At 43.5% G+C, this 25,683-nt stretch overlaps 1 protein-coding gene across 1 annotated transcript; it reads right to left on the bottom strand.

The window, feature by feature from the left end:
- Positions 1-29: 29 nt before the first annotated feature.
- LOC137230756 (lysine-specific demethylase 4D-like) lies at positions 30-25,456 on the bottom strand. The gene is made up of 3 exons (XM_067750752.1): positions 25,134-25,456; positions 16,571-17,729; positions 30-154 (listed from the first exon to the last, which is right to left on the bottom strand). Exon 2 carries the CDS (start codon positions 17,354-17,356, stop codon positions 16,622-16,624), a length of 735 nt encoding a protein of 244 aa, XP_067606853.1. The 5' UTR covers positions 17,357-17,729; positions 25,134-25,456; the 3' UTR covers positions 30-154; positions 16,571-16,621.
- Positions 25,457-25,683: the final 227 nt, after the last annotated feature.

Below are 25,683 nucleotides of genomic sequence, written 5' to 3'. Positions count from 1 at the left end.
TTCCTCAGCGTGCCACGTGGGGAACTGGACCAGAGCATTCAGATTCTTGTCCAAGATGGCATAATCAGTGAGTCCTGAGCCAGAATTGAGCCAGGCCCGTCTGCTCCCTAAGCCTGGCCTTTCCTCTAAGTCACAGCAAATCCATGAGGTGAGCCTATAAAATAGGAGAGAAACTGTCAGAAGAGCACATTTTGGAGCTTAAGAACCAATTCCTTGGAGGCTTCAATACCTGAAAAGTTTGCCTATGTTTGGCCCCTGAAATGAAACCTAAATTTATTTCTTAATTAAAAAAAGGCACATACAGTGTGATGTCACAGTAACAACCTGACTTGGAGTCCCCTTTGATCTGGAGTTGATGACCCTGGTCACGTGGTACTTGTCCCTCAGCCAGGTCATCCTTACCCTTGTACACCTCTGCCATGTTCTCCATGCGAGGCTGTGAGGATTAGGGTCTTCATGGGATTGTTTAATATTTATATTACTATCTAGGATTATACATGTTCCCCAAAGTCGATTCATGTTGTCAACTCTAAACACAATTAAACAACTAGAAATCAATCCCTCTCTTTCTCATGTTCTTTATACATGCTCTATTATGCTACTTGTCATGTAAGGGTATTAATCATTCCTCTGTCTGTCTTCTCTAGTAGATCATGTACTTTGGGGGACAGGGTTGTACCTCCTTAGTCTCTGGGTCCCATTGGCTACCACAGATTCTGGAGTAATAGATGTCAAATTTGATAATTATGTTGTTTCAAAAAATGCAGAATATATAAATAAATTTTCAGTTTTTATGACTAAAGCATTTATATGATTTTAATTCACTGTTTTTCAAACTTTCTTGATCCCTGCCCCCCCCACTTTGATAAGCATAACTATCTCTGCCACTACTCCCCCACCGCCTTCGGCAAATTCTACTTTTTCCCAAGACCCCTGTCAGTGACCAACACGCACATAACACAGAACATTTGCACATCCCACAGCCAGGCTGATTTTGCCTACTTTAGTTCCTTTTAGTTTATAGTACAAACAAGAAAGCTTCTTTTTGTTAGCTTGTTTTCCAAAGAGAAGTTATATGATGACATTGAGTTTACTTTTGCAAATTACAGATGTCCGCACCCCAAGATCCTAGAACACAGTACGTCATGGGAGTACCTTGATCTAATTAAAGTTTTACTGACAGCTCATTCTAGGGGAAGCCTGTCTTTCCCAGCATCTTTATGAGCAATAATTGGCTGTCTCCATTTGATCACCTCTGGTCCCTTTTCTTTGCCACTGACTCTCTTCTCCTGGGGACGAGGTTTCAACCCAGATCCTCTTAGGCCTCTGTACTCACACCCATGCCAATCCAACATGTGTCAATAGCTGTCAGCAAAGACCTGAAGGGGAAGAATAATGGCTGATGTGGAATAAAATGACATTCTACTTGGATTTCAGTGGTTTTGTTGATTCTCTTCCAAGCTGTTTGAAGACATGAGTCAAACTGGACCCTTCTCCAGCCCTGCAGTCCTCACCACCTCATCTCTCATACCCAGTTTTGAATCCCTTCATCCCCACCAATCCATTCTGCAGCTGGAGTGACTTCCTAAAATAAATCTGATGACATCATCCTACTCTAACAGCCCGTCAATCGGTCTCCATTTGCCTTAGGATGAAACCCTGCTCCCTACCTGACCCCCAAAACCACTGACATCTGATCCCTTCCTCTTGGGCCTCACCACTGGCCTGTGCCACCTTGCCATCAATGCTCTGAGCCGTACTATTCAACTTCCTGCCGTTTCTACCACAGAGAGTACACTCTCTTGTCCCTGAGACTTTGCATCATAAAATACTACCCTTGGCCTGGAATTCTCACCTTGTATTCCCATCCCTTCATCTCTTTCATTTACTTTTTTTTTTTTAAACACAATCCAGCTAAACATTAGGTCCTCAACCCATCCATCTTCCTAACAAGCATGTCCTCACTCACCCCTTGCCCTCCTCCTGACCTACGTGATGTTAAGGGCCCTTTCTGATTGTGCCTTTTTTTTTTTTTTTTGCAGCATTTGGGACCTTAGTTCCCTGACCAGGGATCGAACCCAGGCCCCTTCAGTGGAAGCACGGAGTTCTAATCACTGGACCACCAGAGAACTCCCTGATTGATCCCAGTATTTCCCCTGCCTATTGATCCCAGTATTTCCCCTGTATCTAATTGCTACCTTGCCCCTCAGACATAAACATAGTGCCTGCTATACAGTAAGTATTCAATACACTGAGTAAATAAATGAATAAAAGTAAGGGAGAAAGCCCATAAAATTTCATTTGGAGTCTCATGGCTCTAGTTCATTCATTCATTTTCAAAAGGTTTTTAAAACCTCTACCATGAGCACTGGCTAGATGTCCACTATTCAGGGAGGAATGAGGTTTGACTTTGTCCCTGCTCTCATGCCAGCACCTCGCAGGGCTCCATGGGTAACCAGAAAAGAAAGCAGAAGTTAACTGATGCTCTGCCTTAGACAGGGAAGGGCAACGCTGAGGAATTTTCACGTCCCCAGTGAGTTCTCTAACGTGCAGTTTATGCTGTGTCACCTCTAGTCCAGTGCAAGACAGATACAGAACTTTGTACCACAGAACTGAAGTAGGTAGGGAAGACAGACAGACAGACAAGGAGTTCCGATACAGTGTGAGAAGTGCTCTTTAAGAGAGCTATGTGCTATGAGGGCAGAGAAGGGTCGCTGAAGCTAATCTGGGGAGAAGTAGCTCTGGAAAGACAGTAGCAATGGTGTAAAATCATACTTAATGATGAGATATGTTGAAACTGTGGCTTGTAAACTAGAATAATGATTAAATTTCTAGCTCCCTGAAGCTACTTCTTTGTCACTCCTCTCTGTTGATTGTCAAACACTTGTATGAAATTGACAGGTAGTGAGGAAATTAACCACATTTGCATTATGAGGAGAGGCAAGGAGGCTGAGGAGTAGGTGCTATTTGGGTGAGGATGCCTGATTCATTTTCCTCATCATGACTAAACCTAAGAAAGGACACCAGGCTCAACCCTCAAGTGAGAAGCAGAAACCCTCAGAGTCAAAAGTGGTGGCTGACACCCAAGCCAACAGGAGGCTGAATCACGCTCTCCTGAAACTGTGGGCAGAAAGGTCTTCTTTCTGGCAAAGCTAAACCTTGGATGATGTCTAGAAGTAACACTAGACAACCTCAGTCCTCAGAGAAGCAGCCATGTGTCCACATGCACACTCTCACCCCATGACCTTGCACTAAAATGGACATATGGTCCATAGAACTCCTGAGCACTTCCGGATTGCTCAGCTTTTGGATATTGATCCAGATGTTAGGGGACAACTGCAGACAGGAATAACTTTGAGTCTCCTCATGCAGAGAAATATTTAAAATAACTTTTCTGAAACTTTTTTTTTTCCGCTTTCCTTATCTGCAGGGAGAACAGTGTAGTGGTTATGTCCTGGGCCCTGGAGTTAGACTGTCTGGGTGCAAATGCAGTGTGCTCCTGGGCATATTGTGGAACCTCTCTATGCCTCAGTTTTTTTCATCTACAAAATGAGGATAATGATAGAACCTACCTCCTAGAGTTGTTTTAATTATGAAAACATGCATTAATATACCATGTGTCATTGATTCTAGGACACGCATTTTTCACATTTTAACATGTCTGAAATTGAGGTGCAATTTACAGTCAATAGCATAGCAGAGTTTACTTGCCTCAGTGGTAGGAAAAATAATGGTGTAGCTTATAATCAGTGGCATCTTAGATGTGATGAAATTCAGGATACAAGGAGCTTAGAAAAATACATAGCACATAAACAGTACTAAATGAATATTTAATAGATGATACAGATATAAAATATATATAGGTCTTCTAACTTCATCAGAGCCACGCTATATAGCTCATTTTTAAACCAATGTCCAAGATATCAATGGCAAATGATAACATGACTGACCCATTTCCCAGGCAAGAGAGAAGCTGCACTTCATACTTAGCCTGGAGTTTGGGGAAGCATCTGGTACACATCCCTTTATCTTAGCCAGGAACTCAGAAAGGTGATATAACTGAGACCCACTGAGATGTGGATACCTTGGACAGGTAAAAGCTTTATGCCTCTTTAGGTCAACATTCTTTTCCTAATCATTTATTAGAGTGACTGATACTCTGAGACACAGCAGAGAAGTAGGAGCTCTGACAATGAGGCTCAGAAATCCAGCTCTCACCCCAAACCTGCATACAGCAGGGAACAAATCCAAAGCCCTAAGTTAACCAACTTCTCCTCTTAAGAGGATAGTGATCCTTGGACTACCATTCCCCAAGTGACTAATGAAAGTCTTGTTTTCCAATTGTAGACCCCGCTTTCCATAAGAGAAGATGCAATAAACACATTTTTTAAATACCAGCAAATTTCCAGTGATGCTCTAGTGCACCTTGGAGACTAGTTCTATAAGCAACTCCTAAGCCTCCCCGACCAACTTTAATTCAGCTCAACTCTGGGCCCCAAAAGGAGTTTATTCAGATGGCAGACACGCAGACATGAGTGAATATTATATATTTAGGCAGGGGATCAAAAGGAGCTTCCCTGGCCTTTTGTTTCTTGCTGATTGCGTGTCCCCTTTAAAATGTATTCGACTGTCAACGGGACAAAGCAGAACATTCTGTTTTAAACTTCCATATTTTAAATTTTCTTCATTTTGGATAATCTGTGTATCTTTCATCTGTATTGTTTTCTTTAACTGGAAAAAACATATTTTGCCTTTGTAGTATGAAAGTTTTTTTAATTGCCAGGAACAAAGGAAAATGAAGTTCTATCAATATGTTTATATTAGAAAGAATAATTAGAAAAGTAGAATAAAAAATATATGCATGGTGTGATCACAGTGTGTGAACATATGCAAAGGATAATAAAAGACTGAGAAAAGCTCAATAACTGGCTTTTCACCATAGGTAAATAAAATTGTTTTGTTTTATTTTTGTGTATTTAAAATTTTATACAGAAAAACTTACAAGTGGGAAAATGAAATTCGTTTTCAAAGCAAATAGTATTAAATTCAGTTGAAGTTTGGAAACTACTGTAGGTTCCGTAAATATACATTTTTAAAAAACTCACAGGAGTATTTCATTTTCACTAGTTGTTCATAGATCACCAAGGCCCTGAGTCATTTTATAATACAAACAGGAAATGGAGGTTCTGATGAAGAAAGATGACCAAAATCCACCTTCTCCAGATATGGATAAACTGCTTGGCTTGGCTCTCTTGCCTAACCCCTGTTAATATTATTTAGTATTTTCATGGTCCTTTCAGGATGATATAACAAAATATCATAGTGGCTTACAAACAAGCATTTATTTCTCACTGTTCTGGAGGCCGGGAAGTCAAAGATCGAGGGGCCAGCAGAGTCAGTGTCTGGTGAGAACCAACTTCCTGGTTCATAGATGGACGTCTTTTTGCTATATACACACATGGCAGAAGGGGCAAACAAGCTCTCTGTGGTCTCTTTCTAGAGGCACTAATCCCTTTCATGAGGGCTCTCCTCTCATGACCTAATCACCTCCCCAAAGCTCCACTTCCAAATACCATCACTTAAGTTTCAACGCATGAACTTTGGAGGGAGACAAACACTCAGTCTATGGCAGTAATGTTGAAGACAACAGTCTGTTCAGTGGGTGAAGGAGGACCATTTGACTTAAGTAGATGGTCTCTTTTTTTCCAAATATTGATGTGGATACAGGAGACACTTATTTATTCATTCAGCAGACACTGAGTGCCTTCCTCCCCAATGTGGGCTAGGCTCAGGGCTAACTGCAGGAGACAAAGAGTGTATAAAACATGGTCTCTGCTGTCCTGGAACTCACAATCTCAGCTTTCTACCAGGTCATCTTGATTTTCAACATGGAAATTTAAACACTTATTTCAGAAATCTATTTGCCTAAGTATCTATTCCATTATAACTATTTATGAATTTAAAATAATTGCTGTTTATTTTTAACACTGCAAAAAATATTAAGGCAAACATTCAGTCCTATCTCTGTCTATATGTGTCTGTCTTAGTCTGAATATAACAGCATCTGGCAATTGCAAAAGGACTCCAGAAGTGCAGATAAATGGGAAAAGCAGAGGTCTGGCTATCAGGAGACTTTCATTTAAATCTAAGCTCTGCCATTTATAAGCTTTTTGAGCTCTCTGAGCCTTAAGTCCCTCATTTGTAAAATTGGAATTATAATACCTACGTGATATTTTGGACATGAGAATGAAATGAACTAAACAATGTGAAACACTTAAACTATAGCAAAACTGAGTAAACGCTAGTTTGTTCCTTCCATATAGTTTCACTGTAGGTAGGTGGCCAGTCTTTCACTTAGGGGGAAAAAAATGCAATTATAAAAATCTGGATTTTACAAGACAGGTATTTTTAGGGCTCTTGTTTTCTTTTCAGAAAGATTAAACTCAGATTATAAACAGGTTAGCTGCAGGATTCACCTTGACAATTCAATTCCAAATCAAGAGAGCACAGAACCTTTGCAGCACAACCCTCCAGAGGCCGAAAAACCCTTGATCCACTGGCCCTGACCAAGTCTCAGGTAGCCTTCCGGGGCACTAGCGCTGGGATCACTGTGGGCAGGAAGTGCTCATTAGGACAATGCCTGCTAGTGTGTGGGCCCGTGTAGCAGGCGAGACAATGAGACGCGCTCTCCACCTCGCTGTGCAACAGTAATTTTGCCAAGGTTCACGCAACTAAAAAAAAATCGGAAAAAAAAAAAAAAAAACCACGTTCAGCAGATATTGAAAAACACAACACAGGGTGAGGACGGGGAGTGTGGGATTAGCAGCTGCTAACTATTTTGTATAGAATGGATCACAACAAGAGCCTACTGTAGAGCACAGGGAAGTATGTGCAATATCCTGGGATACAACATAATGGACAAAATATGAAAAAGAATCTATATATATATAACTGAATCTCCTTTCTGTACAGAAGAAATTAAAGCAACATTGTAGAGATAAATCTACTATACTATAATAAAATAAAGATAAAACACAAAATTATCTTGCAATAAGAAGATGAGGGAAGGGCAAGAAAAGTCCCAGTGGTCCATGCTAAGATCCAGGAGGTACATGGTAGGTGACCACCCTCCTCTGATCTGTCTTAAAAGGCTTTATTGAGAAAAATGGAAAGCAGCAAAAAGAACCATGAGATTGGCCATGTTCACTGAACTATCTACTGTCTCCCTAGACTTATTACCTGGTTCCCCTGTCTCCTAATTTTGTCCACCAGTGGTGACTAGATGACCTGTCATTTTAACCACATTACTCTTTGTCTCCACATGCGGATGCCTCTTCTTGATGCTTTATGCTCCCTGCCCGTTTACCCCAAGAGCTCTGTCTACAATTCCAATGGCATTTAGACTGTGGTCGCAATTCCTGTTCTCTCACAGGCCTGTCCGATCACCGTGCCGAACACAGTGTAAGGCCCCAGTCCCTTGCGGCAAATTCTGCTCTAAAAGTCACTGAGTATTTGAGGCCTTTGTCTCTGCATTATTAATCTGCTCCACATGGACCGAGGGCCCAACAATGGGGGCATCTGTTACAGATATAATTTTAGCAACAAACACAAGTCACATCATCTTGTATAAAGACAATACTGAGGGAGAAACATTCGGTCACTAGCAGAGACGTGGCAGCGTTAAACAAGGGGCTCTGTCAAATGCTGGGGCTGTCTGTCATTCAGGGAGGGCAGAAAAGAGGGGAGGGAGAAGATTGGAGAGTGTAACCCATACTTTCTTTCGTTCCATTCTGCTGTCCTAGGAAAATACAACTGCCCTGCACAACTCCTACCATATCTGGCCTCAGGTCAGGCAGAGAGGTCCCCTGTCCCCCTAGGAGGACATACAGAGGTCTTAGATGTGAGTGTGAGAAACAGCCATGCTTAGGCCTAAGGAAGACGTGCCTTCAGCAGAGGGGCTACCAAACTAACAAGTCAATGGATTAAAAACCCTTGATCACGTGGCTTAGGGCATTCCGGGTGTCTCCCCTTTTCTAGCAGCTCCAAAGGACCAGCGAGATCATTTGGATTAGACTCTATGATTTGTGGAGTCTTTGCAATCCAAATGGGCTGTTTAGAACAGGGGGCAAGTCTGAGCTCCGGAAATGTTTTGTTTGGCTATCAGGACTTGGAAGTTTTTTTTTAACTAGCTGTCAACATTTACATGATTTTTTTCATAAAATCCCAAGTTGTTAGCTTCTCTGGAAAATTCAGAAAATGACACCCCCATGACCCTCATTCCCACAAAACAATAGTAGACTGGCCCCCAGGAGAGTCCTTGGCTTTACGATGGGGCATGAGCAGCCCTCCTCACAGCAACAGTCACTGAGATAACTGGCCTGAGCCGGGTGGCAATGGGAATTTTCTACCAGGGGTCAAGGGTCTCACAGGAAAGGTCTGCAGGCTCTGGGTGTTCTGAGCAGTTGGCAGGAGTGGATGAAGGAAGGAGATGAACCCATTTCAAGGAAATACGAACTCTCACCACCGAAAAGCCAAGCCCCAGGTACACGGGCCTGACAGATAGACTGCCAGCCAGCAGAGCTGGACACTGTGAACAGCAACCAGAGAAACAGAAACATTGGCCAAGAAGCCTGCACAGAGCCTTGTCACGTGTCCATAGTTGGAATGAAGACAGGGAACGGCGGGGGCGGGAGAGAAGAATGTGTTCTCTCCGTGTCCCTCCATCCTTCCACTGGGCATTTCGAGAAAAAAACAAACAAACCCTCTCACTGGCACTTGCTGAAGAAACTAAACTCCCATCGACCCCTGCAGCCTAACTGCCCATGGACCAAAAGATAGATGGGTGGGTGTCAAGCATGACTGCACAGCAGTTCTAACATTTGTACTGCAGCCAATGGAGCTGGAATTTTGGGGTGGTGAGAGGATGGGGGGAGGATCTAGACATCAGTGTGTTTCCAGCACACCGGAGCAGTGCCTCTCCACCTTGAACATGCCCCTGACTCACCTGGGATCTAGTTTAACATGCAGACTCTGAGTCGTAGGTCTGCGGCCGAAGTCTGAGCTCCTGAACTTCACCGAAGTCAAAGGCGATGTCCGTGCTGTGAATCCTGGCCACGCTTTGATTGATAAGAAGCTACAGCCTTTGCCAAGAGGCACAGGAAAAGATGTTCAACATCGCTAATTATTAGAGAAATGCAAATCAAAACTACAGTGAGATATCACATCACACCAGTCAGAAAGGCTATCATCAAAAAATCCACACTTAATAAATGCTAGAGAGGGTGTGGAGAAAAGGGAACTCTCCTACACCGTTGGTGGGAAAGTAAATTGATATAGCCACTGTGGAGAACAGTATGGACGTTCCTTAAAAAACTATAACTAGGGGGCTTCCCTGGTGGCGCAGTGGTTGAGAGTCCACCTGCCAACTCAGGGGACACAGGTTCGTGCCCCAGACCGGGAGGATCCCACATGCCACAGAGCGGATGGCCCCGTGAGCCATGGCCACTGAGCCTGCGCGTCCAGAGCCTGTGCTCTGCAACGGGAGAGGCCACAAGAGTGAGAGGCCCGCGTACCACAAGAAAAAAAAAACTATAAATACAGCAACCATATGATCCCACAATCACAGTACTGGGCATATATCCGGAGAAAAACATGGTCTGAAAGGATACATGCACCCTAATATTCACTGCAACACTGTTTACAATAGCCAAGACGTGGAAGCAACCTAAATGTCCAACGACAGGGGAATGGATAAAGAAGATGTGGGACATATATACAATGGAATATTACTCAGCCATTAAAAAGAATGAAATAATGTCATTTGCAGCAACATGGATGGACCTAGAGATTGTCATAATGACTGAAGTAAGTCAGACAAAGACAAGTATTGTATGATATCGCTTATATGTGGAATCTAAAAAAAATGATACATATGAACATATTTACAAAACAGAAACAGACTTAGAGAACAAACTTACAGTTACTGGGGGGAATGTGGGAAGGGATAGTTAGGGAGTTTGGGATTAACACATACACATTGCTATATTTAAAATGGATAACCAACAAGGACCTACTGCATAGCACAGGGAACTCTGTTCAATATTATCTAGCAACCCAAATGGGAAAAGAATTTGAAAACGAATAGATACATGTATATGCATAACTGAAACACTTTGCTGTGCACCTGGAACTAACACAACATTGTTGATCACCTATACTCCAATATAAAATAAAAAGTTAATAAAAAGAAAGAAGAAGCTATAGTCTTTTCCTTTGTCATTCTCCTTTCAAGTACTTTAGCAGGGACAACCTCACGTCTGTCACCTCTAAGTCTGAAACTAATAATAGTAATGAATAATATTATTAAAGTAATACAAAATAAGTAATAATAATAACTTCAATAATGGCTGGACTTTGTTGTGTGCTTCTCATCAAACACTGTGTTGAAATCACACTTTTTAAAAAAAATATCTTCAACTAGATGTGAAATAATAGCTTGTTTTTCCTCAAGCTAGTTACTACTCTAAGTCTCTTACTTATATTAAGTCAGTTGAGCTTCACAACCATACTATTGTTGTGAGTTCTGTTATTATCATGTCCAGAAGCAGCCTGCCGAGGTCCCACGGTTTTATGAGCGCAGCCCTTGTGTTTGGACACAGGGTGTGTGCTGGGCCCCGCTGGCTCTCCCAGGAGCAGGGGCCTCGGAGTGCTGAGTCACTTGCCAGTCACCCTAGCAAAAGGCAGAGCTGGGCTTCCAATCTCCATCTGCCCGACTCTACAGACTGAGCTTCTGGAAAGAAAAGTGCACGATGTATACAAATTGGAAGTCAGGTTCTTGGCACATTGTAGACCCTCATAATATGGTAGCCACGTTTCCTGTCTCTAGCCTACTTGTTTTTACCTTTCTCCTAGAGTAGCCAGTGTGCACTGCAGACAAGCAGTTACGGGGGTGTCTTTATCCATTTGGGCTGCTATCACAAGATACCATACAGTGGGGGGATTGAGCACCATTTTCTTTTCACAGTTCTGGAGGCAGGAAGTCCAAGACTAGGGTGCCAGCATGGTCAGGTTCTTGGTGGGGGTTCTCTTCCTGGTTTACAGACAGCCACCTTCTTGCTGCATCCTCACATGCTGAAGAGGATAATCTTCTCTCTTTTTAGAAGGGCATTAATCTCATTCATGAGGGCTCCACCCTCATGATCTAATTACTTCCCAATGGCCCCACCTGCAAATCCCTAACTGGAGATTAAGGTGTCAACATATGAATTTAAGGAGGACACATTCGGTCCACAGCAAGGGGGGAAATGGTGGGAAAATGGAATGGAACACAGGAAATGGCATTGAAATGACCAGGCTCCCTAAAGGAGCCAAGGAATATCAATGTCATGAGTGGAGGAAGGGAGGGATTTGACAGTAAGCCACACTCACTTCCTAGAGTGAAGCAGCCAGTGGGAGCATTCAAAGTCAGTCCCATCCCCCTGCACACCTGGTAAGAAAGGAATGCCCGGGGTAGCCATCATTCTCCCAAAAGGTGACCTGTGCCCATTTGTCAGGTACGATTGAGAAAAGTGAACAAGAGAGCTGCCATGAGCCCGACAACAGACTGAAACAGCTCTGAGAGCCCCAAGAGGCTTTGGCCCTAAACTTGAGGCTGACTGTTCCCAGTAAAAGATACCTTTCTTCAGAGGCTCTAAAACCAGCAGTTTGGGGGAGAGCCTGGCTATGGTTATGGTAGCTGGGAAGAAGCTGTGGCGTGGTGAAACTGCCTAACTGCCTGTCTGTCTCCAAGCAGATCATAAACGTCATACTATGTTTCCTTAGCATGTAGGACTAGCCTGGCACGGTGAGGGTGCTTAATATTTGTGGAGTCAATGAATGAAGGTCTCATATTGGAATAAGACAAACAGAGTTTATTCTCTGGCTCTGTAAGTTATTTCAATCCCTAGCTGAGAAAGGGATATCTTATTTTAAAAGACAAATAACATGAAAGCAATTATGCTGTAAGAGGAATTATTTATTTATTTTAGGTGTTTCTTATGATACTAGCTCTTTTTTTCATTTCTATTGGTGGTTTCAAGTCATTCACTCAATAGACAATATTCATTGAGTCCTCACTAAACAGAGAAAGCCAAGAAAGATAATTATCTACTGTTTTAATCTGGTTCAATCCATGAGCTAAACCATAGGGTAATAAAGTACTCAGGGTCCTAGAGGGTCGTGTGTAAGTACAGTCAAGGTGATATACCACGAGAGAGCTGAGGTTAGGTCACCTAGTTACTAAGGAGTTTCTAAGGAAAAAGAAACTTATGCAATAGACCCTTGACATTCCCAGGGAATGGATCCTAAGCTCTTTCTTTGCAAATTCTTAATCCTAGCTCTTTCCTAAAAATTATCCGTCTCTGGCGCCAGGATTTCCCATGCATAGCCTCAAATTCTAAATCTATAGGCCGTTCAACTCTCACACCTGATCTCTCCCCTGGTAGCTGGTTTTCCAGAGGATTTCTCCTGAAGTCTCCTGAGGAGATTCCTTCACTGCCCTCCACATTATGTGAATATGGGCCTCAGCACAATTCCAAAATACTGACTGCATTGATTTGCTGTTGCTCATACATAGCTGAGATGGCTGTTGTCAACTTAGTGAATGTCAGTGATCTCCTGGCTCTGTTAAAGTCCCACCTAATGCAACACAAGTCAGAAACGTGACATGTCAGCTGGTACAGCAGGAAACGAGAACATACAGACATTCTGCTCTCGGGATTTGCATCTGGTAGGAACGATAGAGCCATTTCCAGGGATGGCTGTGAATTATCCGTGCTTTCAAAGACTCTGTGATCCCCAAATTTCTCCATGCCCAGGGCACCTAAAACACCAATGGTCCCAATCACTCAGTGGGAGGAGTCTGCATTCACTGAGTCATGACATTTTATGCCTTCCCCCCCCCCCACCTCAGCTCCTGCCGCCTCTCTCCTGCTCTCCAGCCACTTTGCTAATCTGTGAGCACCTTAAGGGTGCCCCACCGCAGGTATTTGCATGTGTTGTCCCTCTGCCTAGAATGATGCTCTCACTCCCTTGTCCACAGGGCTCATTCGAAGACCACACTCCCAAGAGGCCACCCTCTCCAACATAGCAGTCCTGTCACTCTCTAACCCCTTACTCTGCTTTATTTTTTCTCCTAGCCCTTATGACTGTTATGTCTCTCTTTATACTTGTTATGTCTCTCTTTATAATGAGAATATAAGCTCCAGGAGAACTGAAACTTTGCCTTTTTCACTGTTGTGTCCCCAATTCCACAAACAGTGCCTGGTACACGGTAAGTGCTTAGCAAACATGTGCTGAATGAATGAATTAAATAATAAGAGAGTGAGTGAATGAGCACTGAAATATATAGACACCATGTGAAGCTTTTGAGAAGAGACTCTCTGAGGGATGGGACAAAGAAAAGATGCTTCTGAGGTCTACAGGCCTGGACGTAGCTCTTTTTTAGGTAGAGGGGCCTGAACATTTAGGGCACGAGGATACTGGATGCCAGGATCCTAGAAAAATCCAGAAACCCGGCCACACAAATGTTGCATTTTCATTGAGTGGCACCTCCAACATGTTACCCATGCCCAACAGGGCTCAGTTCTGCCCTTCCTCTGTCCTCCCTGAAACTGCTTATCCCCCTAACACCCACCACTTGCTGAGGAACCGTGAGAAGGGTCTCACTATTCCCCTGTAATCACTGCAGGTCAATGACAAGGAGCTTGGGAGGCATTTCAGTTTGAGCGGCTGGTGAGCAGAGCGGGATGGGCAAGGGCTGCTCCTCACCAGGATCTGTTCAACTCAGATCAGTGTCCATTCCACTTATCTCGGTAGCCAATTCCTACCAACTGTTTGTGCTTTCCTATTTAAAGTGATGAAAGGTAACACAAACATTGGGGCAAAAAGCGACTTCAAGACCCATATATGGTCACAATCTAACGACATAAATATCATGGTGAAGTTATTTCCAAATATCTGGAAAGGAATCCTTACACACACGGAAACTGAATTGGTGTAATGGTTAATGTCTACGAATAATTCACTGTGGCCAGGTAGTCAGACAGATCCATAACTGACCTTTTATACAAATCTTACAGGAGTCCCAAGACCCGAACTCCAACCTCTATGGGATACGTTTAAGTACAGGTTTTAATGTCCATCTTACAACTTTGGGCTCCTAAGTAATAGTGATAATAGGTAATATTTATTTAGCACAAATTATGTTTGCCCTGATCTGAACTTGTTATGTGCAAACTCTAACAGAGGTGCAATGTGGCTAAGAGCTCATTTTGCCTAAACTGGCAAGTGGAGAGCCATCAAAACCTGATTTGTTGAAAGACTACTAAACAAGCCGGTGTAGGAGTCTGAATAAAGGCTGGGTCCTCTGGCTCTTGACTCTTTGTGAAATCTTTACCTAGCCTTTGTAACACTGCAACAAGGACAAATACGACAAGGAGTGGAATTTGTAAATGGGTATGTGTGACCTTTTGTGCAAACATGCGGTAGATCATGAGCAAAAAAAAAAAAACAAACCATCAGTTTCTACCAGTAAAAAGCATTGGCAGGGCTTCCCTGGTGGCGCAGTGGTTGAGAGTCCGCCTGCCGATGCAGGGGACACAGGTTCGTGCCCCGGTCTGGGAAGATCCCACATGCCGCGGAATGGCTGGGCCCATGAGCCATGGCCGCTGAGCCTGCGCGTCCGGAGCCTGTGCTCCGCAACGGGAGAGGCCAAAGCAGTGAGAGGCCCGCGAACCGCAAAAAAAAAAAAAAAAAAAAAAAATAGCAGTTTCTTCCAAAAGTAAGTATAGTCTCACCATACAATCCAGCAGTCGCACTCTTTGGTATTTCCTCAGATGAGCTGAAAACTTACATCCACACCAAAACCTGCACACAAAGGTTTATAGTAGTTGTATTTGTAATTGCAGAAAAAATTGGAAGCAACCAAGATGTCCTTCAGCACGTGAGTGGATAAATAAAGGGTCATACATCATACAATGGAATATTATTCACCAATACAAGGAAATGAGCTATAAAACCACTAAACGTGGAGGAAACTTAAAGGCATATTACTACGAGAAAGAAGTCATCTGGAAAAGACAAAACTATGGAAGCGGTAAAATGATCAGTGGTTGTCGGGTGGGAGAGGGGATGATTAGGCAGAGCACAGAGGATTTTTAGGCAATGAAACTATTCTGTATGGTATTATAAGTGTAGATACATGTCATTATACATTGGTCAAATCCATAGACCGTACACCACCAAGAGTGAATAAATTAAACTAAGGACTCTGGGTGATAATGAGGTGTCAGTGCAGGTTCTTCGATTGTAACAAATGTTCCTTTCTGGTGTGGATGCTGGTGGAGGAGCCTGGGAACGAGTATGTTGGAATCCTCTGTATTTTCCATTTAGTTTTTTTGCAAAGTACTCTGCAAAATTAAAGTCTATTAATGAAAAGAAAAGTAACGTGTAAGTCTGGGGGTGTGGTGAGGTAAACAACAGTAGAACTGAGCATCAGAGAAAGAATACGAGCGGATGTCCTAGGCATTGGGCTGGCCCTAGAGGCCAGGAGAGTGTACGGATGCACATCAAATTAACTGAGCACCTCTTACATGCCTGTCATATTTACATCCCCAGTATCTTCACAAAATTCTCGCACTGTAATTCTGGCTCAGAGAATATCAATGAATTTTTTTGCTGAAGGTCCCACGACTAGAAAGTAGCAAAGCGCAGGTTTGAATGCCATTTCTGCTGACTCTAAGTCCAGTTCTCCCCTCTAAGTAACTGCTGGAAAGCTCAAAGCAGTGACTACCGAAAAGTTTGCTTTACAAAAGACATCACGCTTCAGGTTCAACTTTGCACATACGCATACAGAGGGGGTCCATGGATGGACTGACTTTGTGGATGAAGGGACAACACAAAACCACATCAACAGCATCACATTTATTTACTTCACCATTAAAAGAAAAATAAGAGGCTGCAGGGAAGGTGATAGGGAAGGAGAACTGAATAGAGAATTGTTATTACTATCCAGAGTAATAGCCTTTCTGGAATTTCCCATACCAAGGACAAAGCTTCCCCTGGGGGTCACCCTCTCTGCCATGATGAGGAAGGAAAGCTTCTGCAGCTCTGGAGAGGGGCCAGGGAAGGGGGCCTCACAGTCTGTGACAATGCCGACCTCCCCAAGTCTCCTTTCTTCTCTACAGTGCATGCCAGGGACACGGCCCATCTTCCTCACCTCTTCATGGCCACACTCATCTTATTGTTCCATCTCCAAGCCTGGCTGGAAAGGAAGATAAAGCCTCCCCACCTTCCTATTTCCGTGCTGCTCCAAGAAAACAAAGTCTGCATTCCATATTGCTTCAGGAAAACAGAAGACACACACACACACACACACACACACACACACACACACACACAATTTCAGTACCTTACAAAGCTCTGGTGTTAATGTTACTATTCTAACATCCAACACCCTTTGCAGGTGGTAATTATAGGTCCCTTTTAGAGTCCCCACCCAACCACCCATTTTTAATATCCTAAGGGTGCTCACCTGAAATCTCCCTTATTCTGATGAAGATCTTTCCAAAGGCCATGGAGAGCCCTATTCCCAGGCCACTTTGCCATAATCGATCCAGCGCTGGGTGGCAAAATTGATGGCTTCCGCGCAGTTGAAGCCAGAGTGGTAGCCATAGGGAAACGTCACCATGAACTCTGCAGCCTCCTGAGTGACCCGACCGAAGGGGATGCCGTTGTCCTTGAGGACCGTGGGCGAGATGACGGCCACCTTGTGCCGTAGGAAGGCCTCACAGCCCCGCAAGCTGCCTGGGAAAAGCTCCCTGGCCAGGCGTTCCAGGCGCCGGCCGTGCTCCAGCGGCACCGCGTACCAAGTCTTGGGCTCCCCGAAGTGCAGGTAGCTGATGCTGTAAAGGTCCATGTCCTCCGTGTGCCAGGCGAAGGCGGTCTTCCACATGCCAAAGTAAAGGTAGGGGGTGTTGATGCCTTCGATGACCACTCCGCACTCCTGTTCCAGCAGGTCCTGAATGGTTCCCAGGTGTCCAAGGTTCCATTGCTTGGGGTTTTTATCGAATAAGGAGCCACTGACGTCCGCACCATATACTGGTGAATCATAGGGGCGTGGTTTCCAATATTTTCGCTCCAGATCCTCAAAATCAGAGTAAAATGGAGTCTGGTGTCTTTCACTGTTTGTTAAGCGGCGATACTCGCTCATCGTCATGGCTTTCTTCTTTTTGTGGGGCTGAGTAAACACACCTGCCTGCCCAGTGGTCACCTGCTGGAGGGGAGCGGCTATTAAGATGTCATCGATATCACTGTACATCTGTCTGGCTTTCCATCCTTTCGGTGGAATTACCTTGGTTAGGCCAGCTCGGTGTGCACCTTGCCACTCCACGTAAACAATATATTTGCTGAAATCTTCAAATTCTACCAAATGAGGTGGTACCTTCTCTAGGCTTGTCAAACCACCAGAAGGACTCCACTCTTGTCAGCATTGTGGAGCCAAAGGAAATCCAGTATTTCCCAGAGGAGACGGCTCTCTGAGCCAAGTCCTGCCTCAGCCTGCAGCTCTGTGAGTTTCCTCTGTTGGGGGTATAAGTGCCTGAGACCTCTCCAGATTCCCAGGCTTGAGCGCATGGGTGGCTTCTCACCTCACTGTAGCAGAAAGTCTCTTCATGGAAGTTTCCAAGCCAAACCTAAAGAAAGTAAAAAATATTGAAAATAAGTGGATGACAAAACAAACTGATTTAACATCAAGTAAAAGAAAATTGTATAGCAATCTTAATCTCAAAGTTTAAATTTAAGGGCAAAAAGTACACTCTTTTGGTAGGCACGTAAACTGGTACAGCTATGGTGCATACTATGGAAAACCGTATGGAGGTTCCTCAAAAATTGTAAATAGAACCACCATATGATGTTGCAGTCTCACTTCTGGGTATATAGCTAAAGGAAATAAAAACAGAATATCAAGGAGATCTCTGCCCTCCCACATTCACATTGGATAAGATATGGAAACAACCACCATGTCAGGCGATGGTTGAATGGATACAGAAGATGTGGTACATAGATACAATGGAATACTACTCAGCCATAAAAAGAATGAAATTTTGTCATTCACAACAATATGGTTGGTCTTGGAGGGTATTATGTCCAGTAAAATAAGACAGAGAAAGACAAATATGGCATGGTATCACTTTTATGTGGAATGTTAAAAAAAGAAAAAAGAGTAAAACTTACAGAACCAGAGTAGAAAAGTGGTTGCGGGGGAGGGCAGGGAAGGGAGGGTAAAAGGGTACACGTGAATAAAGTCTCAGGAGCTAATGTTAGCCATGGTGATTATAGTTGATAACAATGTGATGTATAGTTGAAATTTTCCAGAAGAGTAGGATTTAAATGTTCTTACCAAAGAAAGTAAATATATGAAGGAAATGTGTTAATTAACTAGATGGGGGGAATCCTTTCACAATGTATATCAAATCACCACAAAGTTGACTGAATATTTTACAATTTTAAAAGTCAATTATACAGCAATCAAGCTGAAATTTAAAAATAAAGAATTAGGACAAATCATAAGACAGAAAAAGAGGAATATCTAACTGAACAGTAAGGACATTAAGCAAGCTTGAAAAGAAAGGACTTAAGCACTCAACTCAAGAAATTGGATGGCTTAACCCAAAAGATAAATTAGGGAAAGGAAAACAATGATATAAGCTGAAACAATTACAAAAGAAAACATAACACCCAATAGAAATGATGACTGAAACCAAAATGCAATTTGTAGACCATTAAAAGTGTAAAAACATAAGCATAAGAGAAAAGAGAGAAAAGCACAAGCATATCACGTTATAATAAAACAGGGGACACAGATAAAAATCTACCACTATAGAAAGAGTGCCTATGTAAACAAAAGCAGGAAAAAAGTACACAACACAAATAGACACATCCTTAACAAGCATTATCCTTAATGTGTAAATACTTGAAACATTCTAATTAAAATCGAATCACTAATTTGCATTGATAGACAAATTATTAGAAATATAGGGTTCACTCAAAATGGGAGAAAATATTTGCAAATGAAGCAACTGACAAAGGATTGATCTCCAAAATTTACAAGCAGCTCATGCAGCCCAACATTATAAAAACAAACAACCCACTCCAAAAATGGGGAGAAGACCTAAATAGACATTTCTCCAAAGAAGATATACAGATTGCCAGCAGAAACATGAAAGAATATTCAACATCGTTTATCATTAGAGAAATGCCGATCAAAGCTACACTGAGATATCATCCCACACCGGTCAGAATGGCCATCATCAAAAAATCTACAAACAGTAAATGCTGGAGAGGGTGTAGAGAAAAGGGAACCCTCTTGTACTCTTGGTGAGAATGTAAATTGATACAGCCACTATGGAGAACAGTATGGACGTTCCTTAAAAAACTACAAATAGAACTACCATACGACCCAGCAATCCCACTACTAGGCATATACCCTGAGAAAACCATAATTCAAAAAGAGTCATGTACCAAAATGTTCATTGCATCTATATTTACAATAGCCAGGACATGGAAGCAACCTAAGTGTCCATCAACAGGATGAATGGATAAAGAAGATTTGGCACATATATACAATGGAATATTATTCAGCCATTGAAAGGAATGAAACTGAGTTATTTGTAGTGAAGTGGACGGACCTAGAGCCTGTCATATAGAGTGAAGTAAGTCAGAAAGAGAAAAACAAACACCGTATGCTAACACATATATATGGAATCTAAAAAAAAAAAATTGTCATGAAGCACCTAGGGGCAAGATGGGAATAAAGATGCAGACCTACTACAGAATGGACTTGAGGATACGGGAGGGGGAAGGGTAACCTGGGACAAAGTGAGAGAGTGGCACGGACATATATACGCTCCCAAATGTAAAATAGATAGCTAGTGGGCACCAGCCACATAGCACAGGGAGATCAGCTCGGTGCTTTTTCACTACCTAGAGGGGCAGCATAGGGAGGGTGGGAGGGAGGCAGTTGCAAGAGGGAATAGATAGGGGCACATATGTATAACTGATTCACTTTGTTATAAAGCAGAAACTAACACACAATTCTAAAGCAATTATATTCCAAGAAAGATGTTAAAAGAAAAAAAAGAAATATAGGGTTCAACCAAGTTTCTAGACACTCATTAGCAAACAAAATCTATAGATCCCATACATCAGTTAACAATCAATTATAAAGTGAAAGAGTAAAATGGTTTTAATCCCTGTACTAACAGAAATACATGGCCCCAATGAAGAAATCTAAAAATGATATGCATGCAATGCTTGTACTTTAAATGCATAAATAAATGTGAATTTTACCAGGGAAAAAAAGTTGCTTTCTCGTATGAAGTGTCATCCTTTTCATCTTTATGCTTTAAAAAAAAAAAAAAAGGCCAAAAAAGTGCTTGCCTTCTGCCAGTCTAAAATCTTAATTCCAAATGATGATACACAGGACCCAGAAAATGGTTTCCTTGAAGGATTCAGCCTCTGAATGAAACAGGCTGTGTCAAAGGCTGGCTATATATGTCCTACACCAATCTCAATTCAATCAGTACCACCCCAAATCTAATACCCTCATATGCAATCAAAATCTCTAATTTGATCCCACATATTTTACAAGTCCCTTCCAATGGACACACTCCTTACCCACTTCTAGAAACCCTCTCATTCCCATTAGATCGCAGTTCACTAAATGAGGTGCTTTTTCCTGAAAATCTTTGTGATTTTTACCAAGAAAATATTAAGAAAACAATTAACTTCACAAGTTGGAAAACAGTTTAAAAATAAAAACTCAAAAAAGGATATCCAAATGTATAGTTCGCTCTCTCTATATATGCATAAATAGTTTCATTTTTTAAAACTTCTGGTAGGAAAATAACTTTTGCTCATAAGCACAAATTACAGAAATAAAGTGACCTATCTTCTACCAACAAAATCCTGATTCCAGTTGGAGATATTCAAGGACCCAGAGAGAGAGACAGTGTTCTCTGGGCAGCTGGCCTCCAAATGCAGACCCATGTCCTGATGGCTCTGGCTTTCTACCTGGGCAAAGGTATAATTTGATCAGCACCAGTCAACGGTAATTGCTCTCGTTGGTCAGCCCACTTTGTCTGCGCACTTTTGATTTTTTAAACCAATCTTACAGCGAACTAAGAGGTTGAAAATAAAAGGAGTGGGAAAGTCAAACCAAGCAAATATTAAACAAAAGAAACCTGGTCTAGCAGCAATTAATATCGAATGTATTTATAAGGTAAAAGAAGGGCACCTTATAGTTATGAAACAGAAAAACTCGTGGGAAAGATTACAATGATGCACTTTACGCACCTAGACACATAGCACTGAGACATAGAACACAAAGACTGAGAATTATAAGGTAAAACTGACATATTTGCAATGATGGTGTGAGGTTTTTTGTTTTTTTTTTTAAACACCGTTCTTCCAGAAACTGATACATGAGGACAGAAGAAAATGTTATAAAAGTTTAAACAATTAAGTTAAAAACTTTGATTATATTTCCTACAGCAACCACATAGCAAAATGCTTTTCAACACATATAAAACATTTACAAAAATTTACCGCTGTTAAGACCACATAATAAATCTCAATGAAAATTCCTTAGAATCAATGTATTGAGTACCATCTTGATCAATCTATTATTTCAATCATGAAATAAAATTGAAAGTCAATAATGAAAAAAGGGAACACCACCATATTTATTTAAAAATGAATATCCACATAACATCTAAAACAATATCCATATAATAGCTAAAAATCTATTGATTTTTATGTTGTCTGCAAGTAGTTAGTAAAAACTAAACCAAAATACCTCAGAATTATTTGAAAGAAAAAAGAGATAAAAATGATAAAACAATTCAAAAAACAAAAGGGAAAACAACCATATACAAAAATATAAATGATTAAAAAAATAGAAGTTTGTAATTTAAAAAATAAAATAAAGAAAGAACCGGTTAATAAATTATATAGTACTCCCTGCTACAGGAAGAGAGTGCTCCCTGGGTGTGAGAAGCTGGTGCAGAGTGGCAAGTGGTGATGGGACTCGGGGAGGGGTAGTCATTTTATAGAGGTGGATCCTGCCAAACACCATTTTAACCAGGTCAACATCAAGAGTCATAAAGTGGGAATTCCCTAGCAGTCCAGTGGTTAGCACTCTGCGCTTTCACTGCCAAGGGCCCAGGTTTGATCCCTGGCCAGGGAACTAAGATCCCACAAACTGCGAGGCGTGGCCAAAAAAAAAAAGCCATAAATTACTTTGATAGTATATGTCCTTGATATGATGTGATTAAAATGTGACAAAATTCCCTCCGTAATCTTCCTCCAAAAAAAACAGAGAAACCCAAGATAATCATAAGAAAAGCATCAAATTCCAATAGAGGGGCATCCTACAATATACCTGACCAGTATTCCCCCAGATTGTCAGGTTTCTATACAAACTTTTGGTCAAAAACAAGGAAAGTCTGAGAATCTGTTACAGCCAAGAGAAACCTAAGGAGACATGAAAACTATATGTACTTTGATATTTTACATGAGATCTTGGAACAGAAAAAGGGCGTTGGGTAAAAGGTGAGGAAATCTGAACCAATGATAGCCTTTAGTAGACAATAACATATTGACATTGGTTCATTAATTGTCATCAATATACCATGGGAATTAACATGTTACTAATAGGGGGACATGGGAGTGGGGTCGGGTCAATACTCCCTGATCCACGTGCTCAATGCTCTGTAAATCTAAAACTGCCCAAAAGTTTAGGTATTACTAAATATAATATTGTAAATAATAAATAAACAGGAGAAGGCATTAATAAACAATATTAGAATGAAAAAAATTTGAAACATAATCTGAGTTTTGGAAACAGTCTACGATACAGCACATTATAAACCAAATGAGTCTATGAACCACTATGTGACATAATCTTTTAGAGCACTTTTTAAAATATTTTAAATTATGAAATATAAAGTGTTCACAGAAATCTATAAAGCATATATGTACACTTCAACAAATAACTATAGAGTGAGCAGAAGTGGAACCACTACCCAGGTCAAGAAATGCAACATTGCCAGGCACCTGGCTGCCTGACTTGTGCTCTTTTGCCCAGATTACAGCCCCTTCTGCCTCCTGGACTGACCTTATCCTAACTATTCACATAGTAATTTTGGTAAACATTATAAAATTAAAACTCTGTCCATTTTTGAAAACTTTATATAACCTTGAAGAAACACAATTGTATTTATGTCCGTTAGCATATTTTTGGTGTCGTTTTTCATCACTTACGCCCTTGCATGCAGCTGGACTTTTCTGTTTCAGTGCTGTAAAGTATTCAACCATATAAACTTTCTACTGTTGATGGGGCTTTGGGTTGCTTCCACTTTGGGCCTCTCACAAACAGCGTTGCTCTGAAAATTTTCTGACGTGTATACTGGCCATAGAATACGTAAACTTAAACTTGCCAAAATTTTTCAACACATTTTACCAGTTTACGCACTAGCTGCACGCAAGGGTGCTCATCACCCTTCACTTCTGCAAACCTTTGGTGATTTTCTGCCTTTTCAGTTTTAGCAGATCAGGTGAGGGCACAGGGGTACCTCATACTGATTTGCATTTACTTGGTTACTAATAGGGGTGAACCAATTTTTCTGATGATTATTGGCTGATTGGAGGTGCTCCTTCAGGAAGTGCCTCATCAAGTATTTTGTCCATTTTTCTGCTGGGTTGTCTGTCTTGGTAGTAGTTATATGTTCTGCTTATTAGTTCTTTACTGGGTATGAGTAACACGATATCTGTTCTCACTCTTTGATTTGTCTTTTCACTCTCTTTTTCATTTTTTTTTTTTTGATCAACAGAAGTTTCTCTGTACCTCTAACAGAATATTATTAAAAATAGCTAATATTGGGCTTCCCTGGTGGCGCAGTGGTTGAGAGTCCGCCTGCCGATGCAGGGGACACGGGTTCGTGCCCCGGTCTGGGAAGATTCCACATGCCCCGGAGCGGCTAGGCCCGTGAGCCATGGCCGCTGAGCCTGCGCGTCCGGAGATTGTGCTCCGCAACGGGAGAGGCCACAACAGTGATAGGCCCGCGTACCGCAAAAAAAAAAAACTAATATTCAGTGATCCATGTGGTGATGTCCCGCTCTCCTGGCCCGGGCCTAAGTTACGCCAGACAAGGGACGGACATTCTTGGCAAACGGGACCACTCTTCTTGTTCTGTCCGCGGGCCCATCGTCTCTCTTGTCACGCCCTCCCGGCCTGTCGAGGGGTGTGTGGAAGGCAGGGGTGGTGGTCTCCGGCCCTGACCCTCGGTCTCCCGCACCCTGCCTCACGGCGTGGGCGGGGACGTGGTCCTGGGACGCAGAAGACACTCTCGCTTCGCCTCCTTGGCGTGTGCCCAGCGAGCGGTCCTCTCCGCGTTGGTGGGGGGCCGTCCTGCCGCTGCGCTGCGCGCCCCTGCCGGCGCGTGAGCGTGCCTTGCTTGGTCCTCTGTGGTTCCCCTGGAGCGCTCCAGGTCGTCCCTGAGGTGCCCGAGGCCAAGCGGTGGTGTCGTTCCCTTTTCCCAGCGTGCTCCTCGGGTCCCCGCCGCGGTGGTGTGTCCCGTGAGTGGCTCTCTTGGGGGAATCGAGACGGTAAAGGGAGGCGTGCCTCTGTTTCTCTCCCTCGGTGGGGGACAGGTGCCGCCTCGTCGCCGTCGTCCTCCCACGGTATGCTGTTGGGGGCACTGACTGTGGCCAGGTGAACGCCACGTGTGCCGCCACCACTTGTGGGGGGGCGAGGAAAGCACGCGGGCGTGGGTGCGATCGTGTTGGGCCCGGGCCTGTGAGAAGGGGGTCTGTCGCGCTTCTCGGGCGCGCTCCCTCCTTCCGGAGCCCGATGGACATGCCTGGGGGCGGCAGAGGTTATGCCCCCGGCTGTGGCCGCGAACGCTCCTGTGGGCCGTGTGCTTACCCATACCGCAGACCCCCCCCCCGCCCACCCCGCGCCCAGTCGTGGACTTGGCGGCTCGTGGAGCGCCTCCCTGGGCCTAAACGAGAGAGACGATGGAAAGGGGATAACGCACCATAGGTGACAAAGCCTTCTCTAGCGATCCGAGAGGGAGCCTTGGGGTACCGGACCCCCAGCCGCTGCCCCTCCCAAGCGTGCAGTGGTCACGGTGACGACTGCCAGAGCACGTGGGCAGAGCCCCTCGCCTTCTTGGGAGGGCTTGCGCCGGCCCAGCGGTGTGGCCGAGCGCCGTTCTCTGCGTACCGCGGGCCGCGCCTCCCCCCTCTGACTCGGGGGAGGGTCGCGCTAGGCCAGCGTCCGGCGCGGGGCCGCGGGTGCGCGTGCGCGTGTGCGTGCGCGTGCGGTGACCCCGGTGGCGAGCCCAAGGGGGCGGGGACGCCCGGATGTCCCGGTTCCCCAGTCCCGCAGCCCCGAGAAGCCCGTCGCGCCTGCCCTCACCGCGAGTCGCAGCCGTTGGCGGTGGGTGGGCACAGTGCGCGTCGCCTCGCTCGGGAGCGTTTTCCTGTGGCGCGAGCCCCGGGGTTCGGACTTAGATGAAGGCGGATCTGGCGAGGGCGGAGGGGTTGAGTTTGGGTGGACGGGTCCCTCCGTGCCACGCAGGGGGA

The sequence above is a fragment of the Pseudorca crassidens genome, chromosome 9, assembly GCF_039906515.1.
Source record: "Pseudorca crassidens isolate mPseCra1 chromosome 9, mPseCra1.hap1, whole genome shotgun sequence".
Classification (NCBI taxonomy): domain Eukaryota; kingdom Metazoa; phylum Chordata; class Mammalia; order Artiodactyla; family Delphinidae; genus Pseudorca; species Pseudorca crassidens.
This window is presented reverse-complemented; position numbering and strand designations above follow the sequence as displayed.

Bases quoted from the DNA above. Each gene is read 5' to 3' on its own strand.
- LOC137230756 (XM_067750752.1), bottom strand. From the start codon at position 17,356: ATGTACAGTGATATCGATGACATCTTAATAGCCGCTCCCCTCCAGCAG.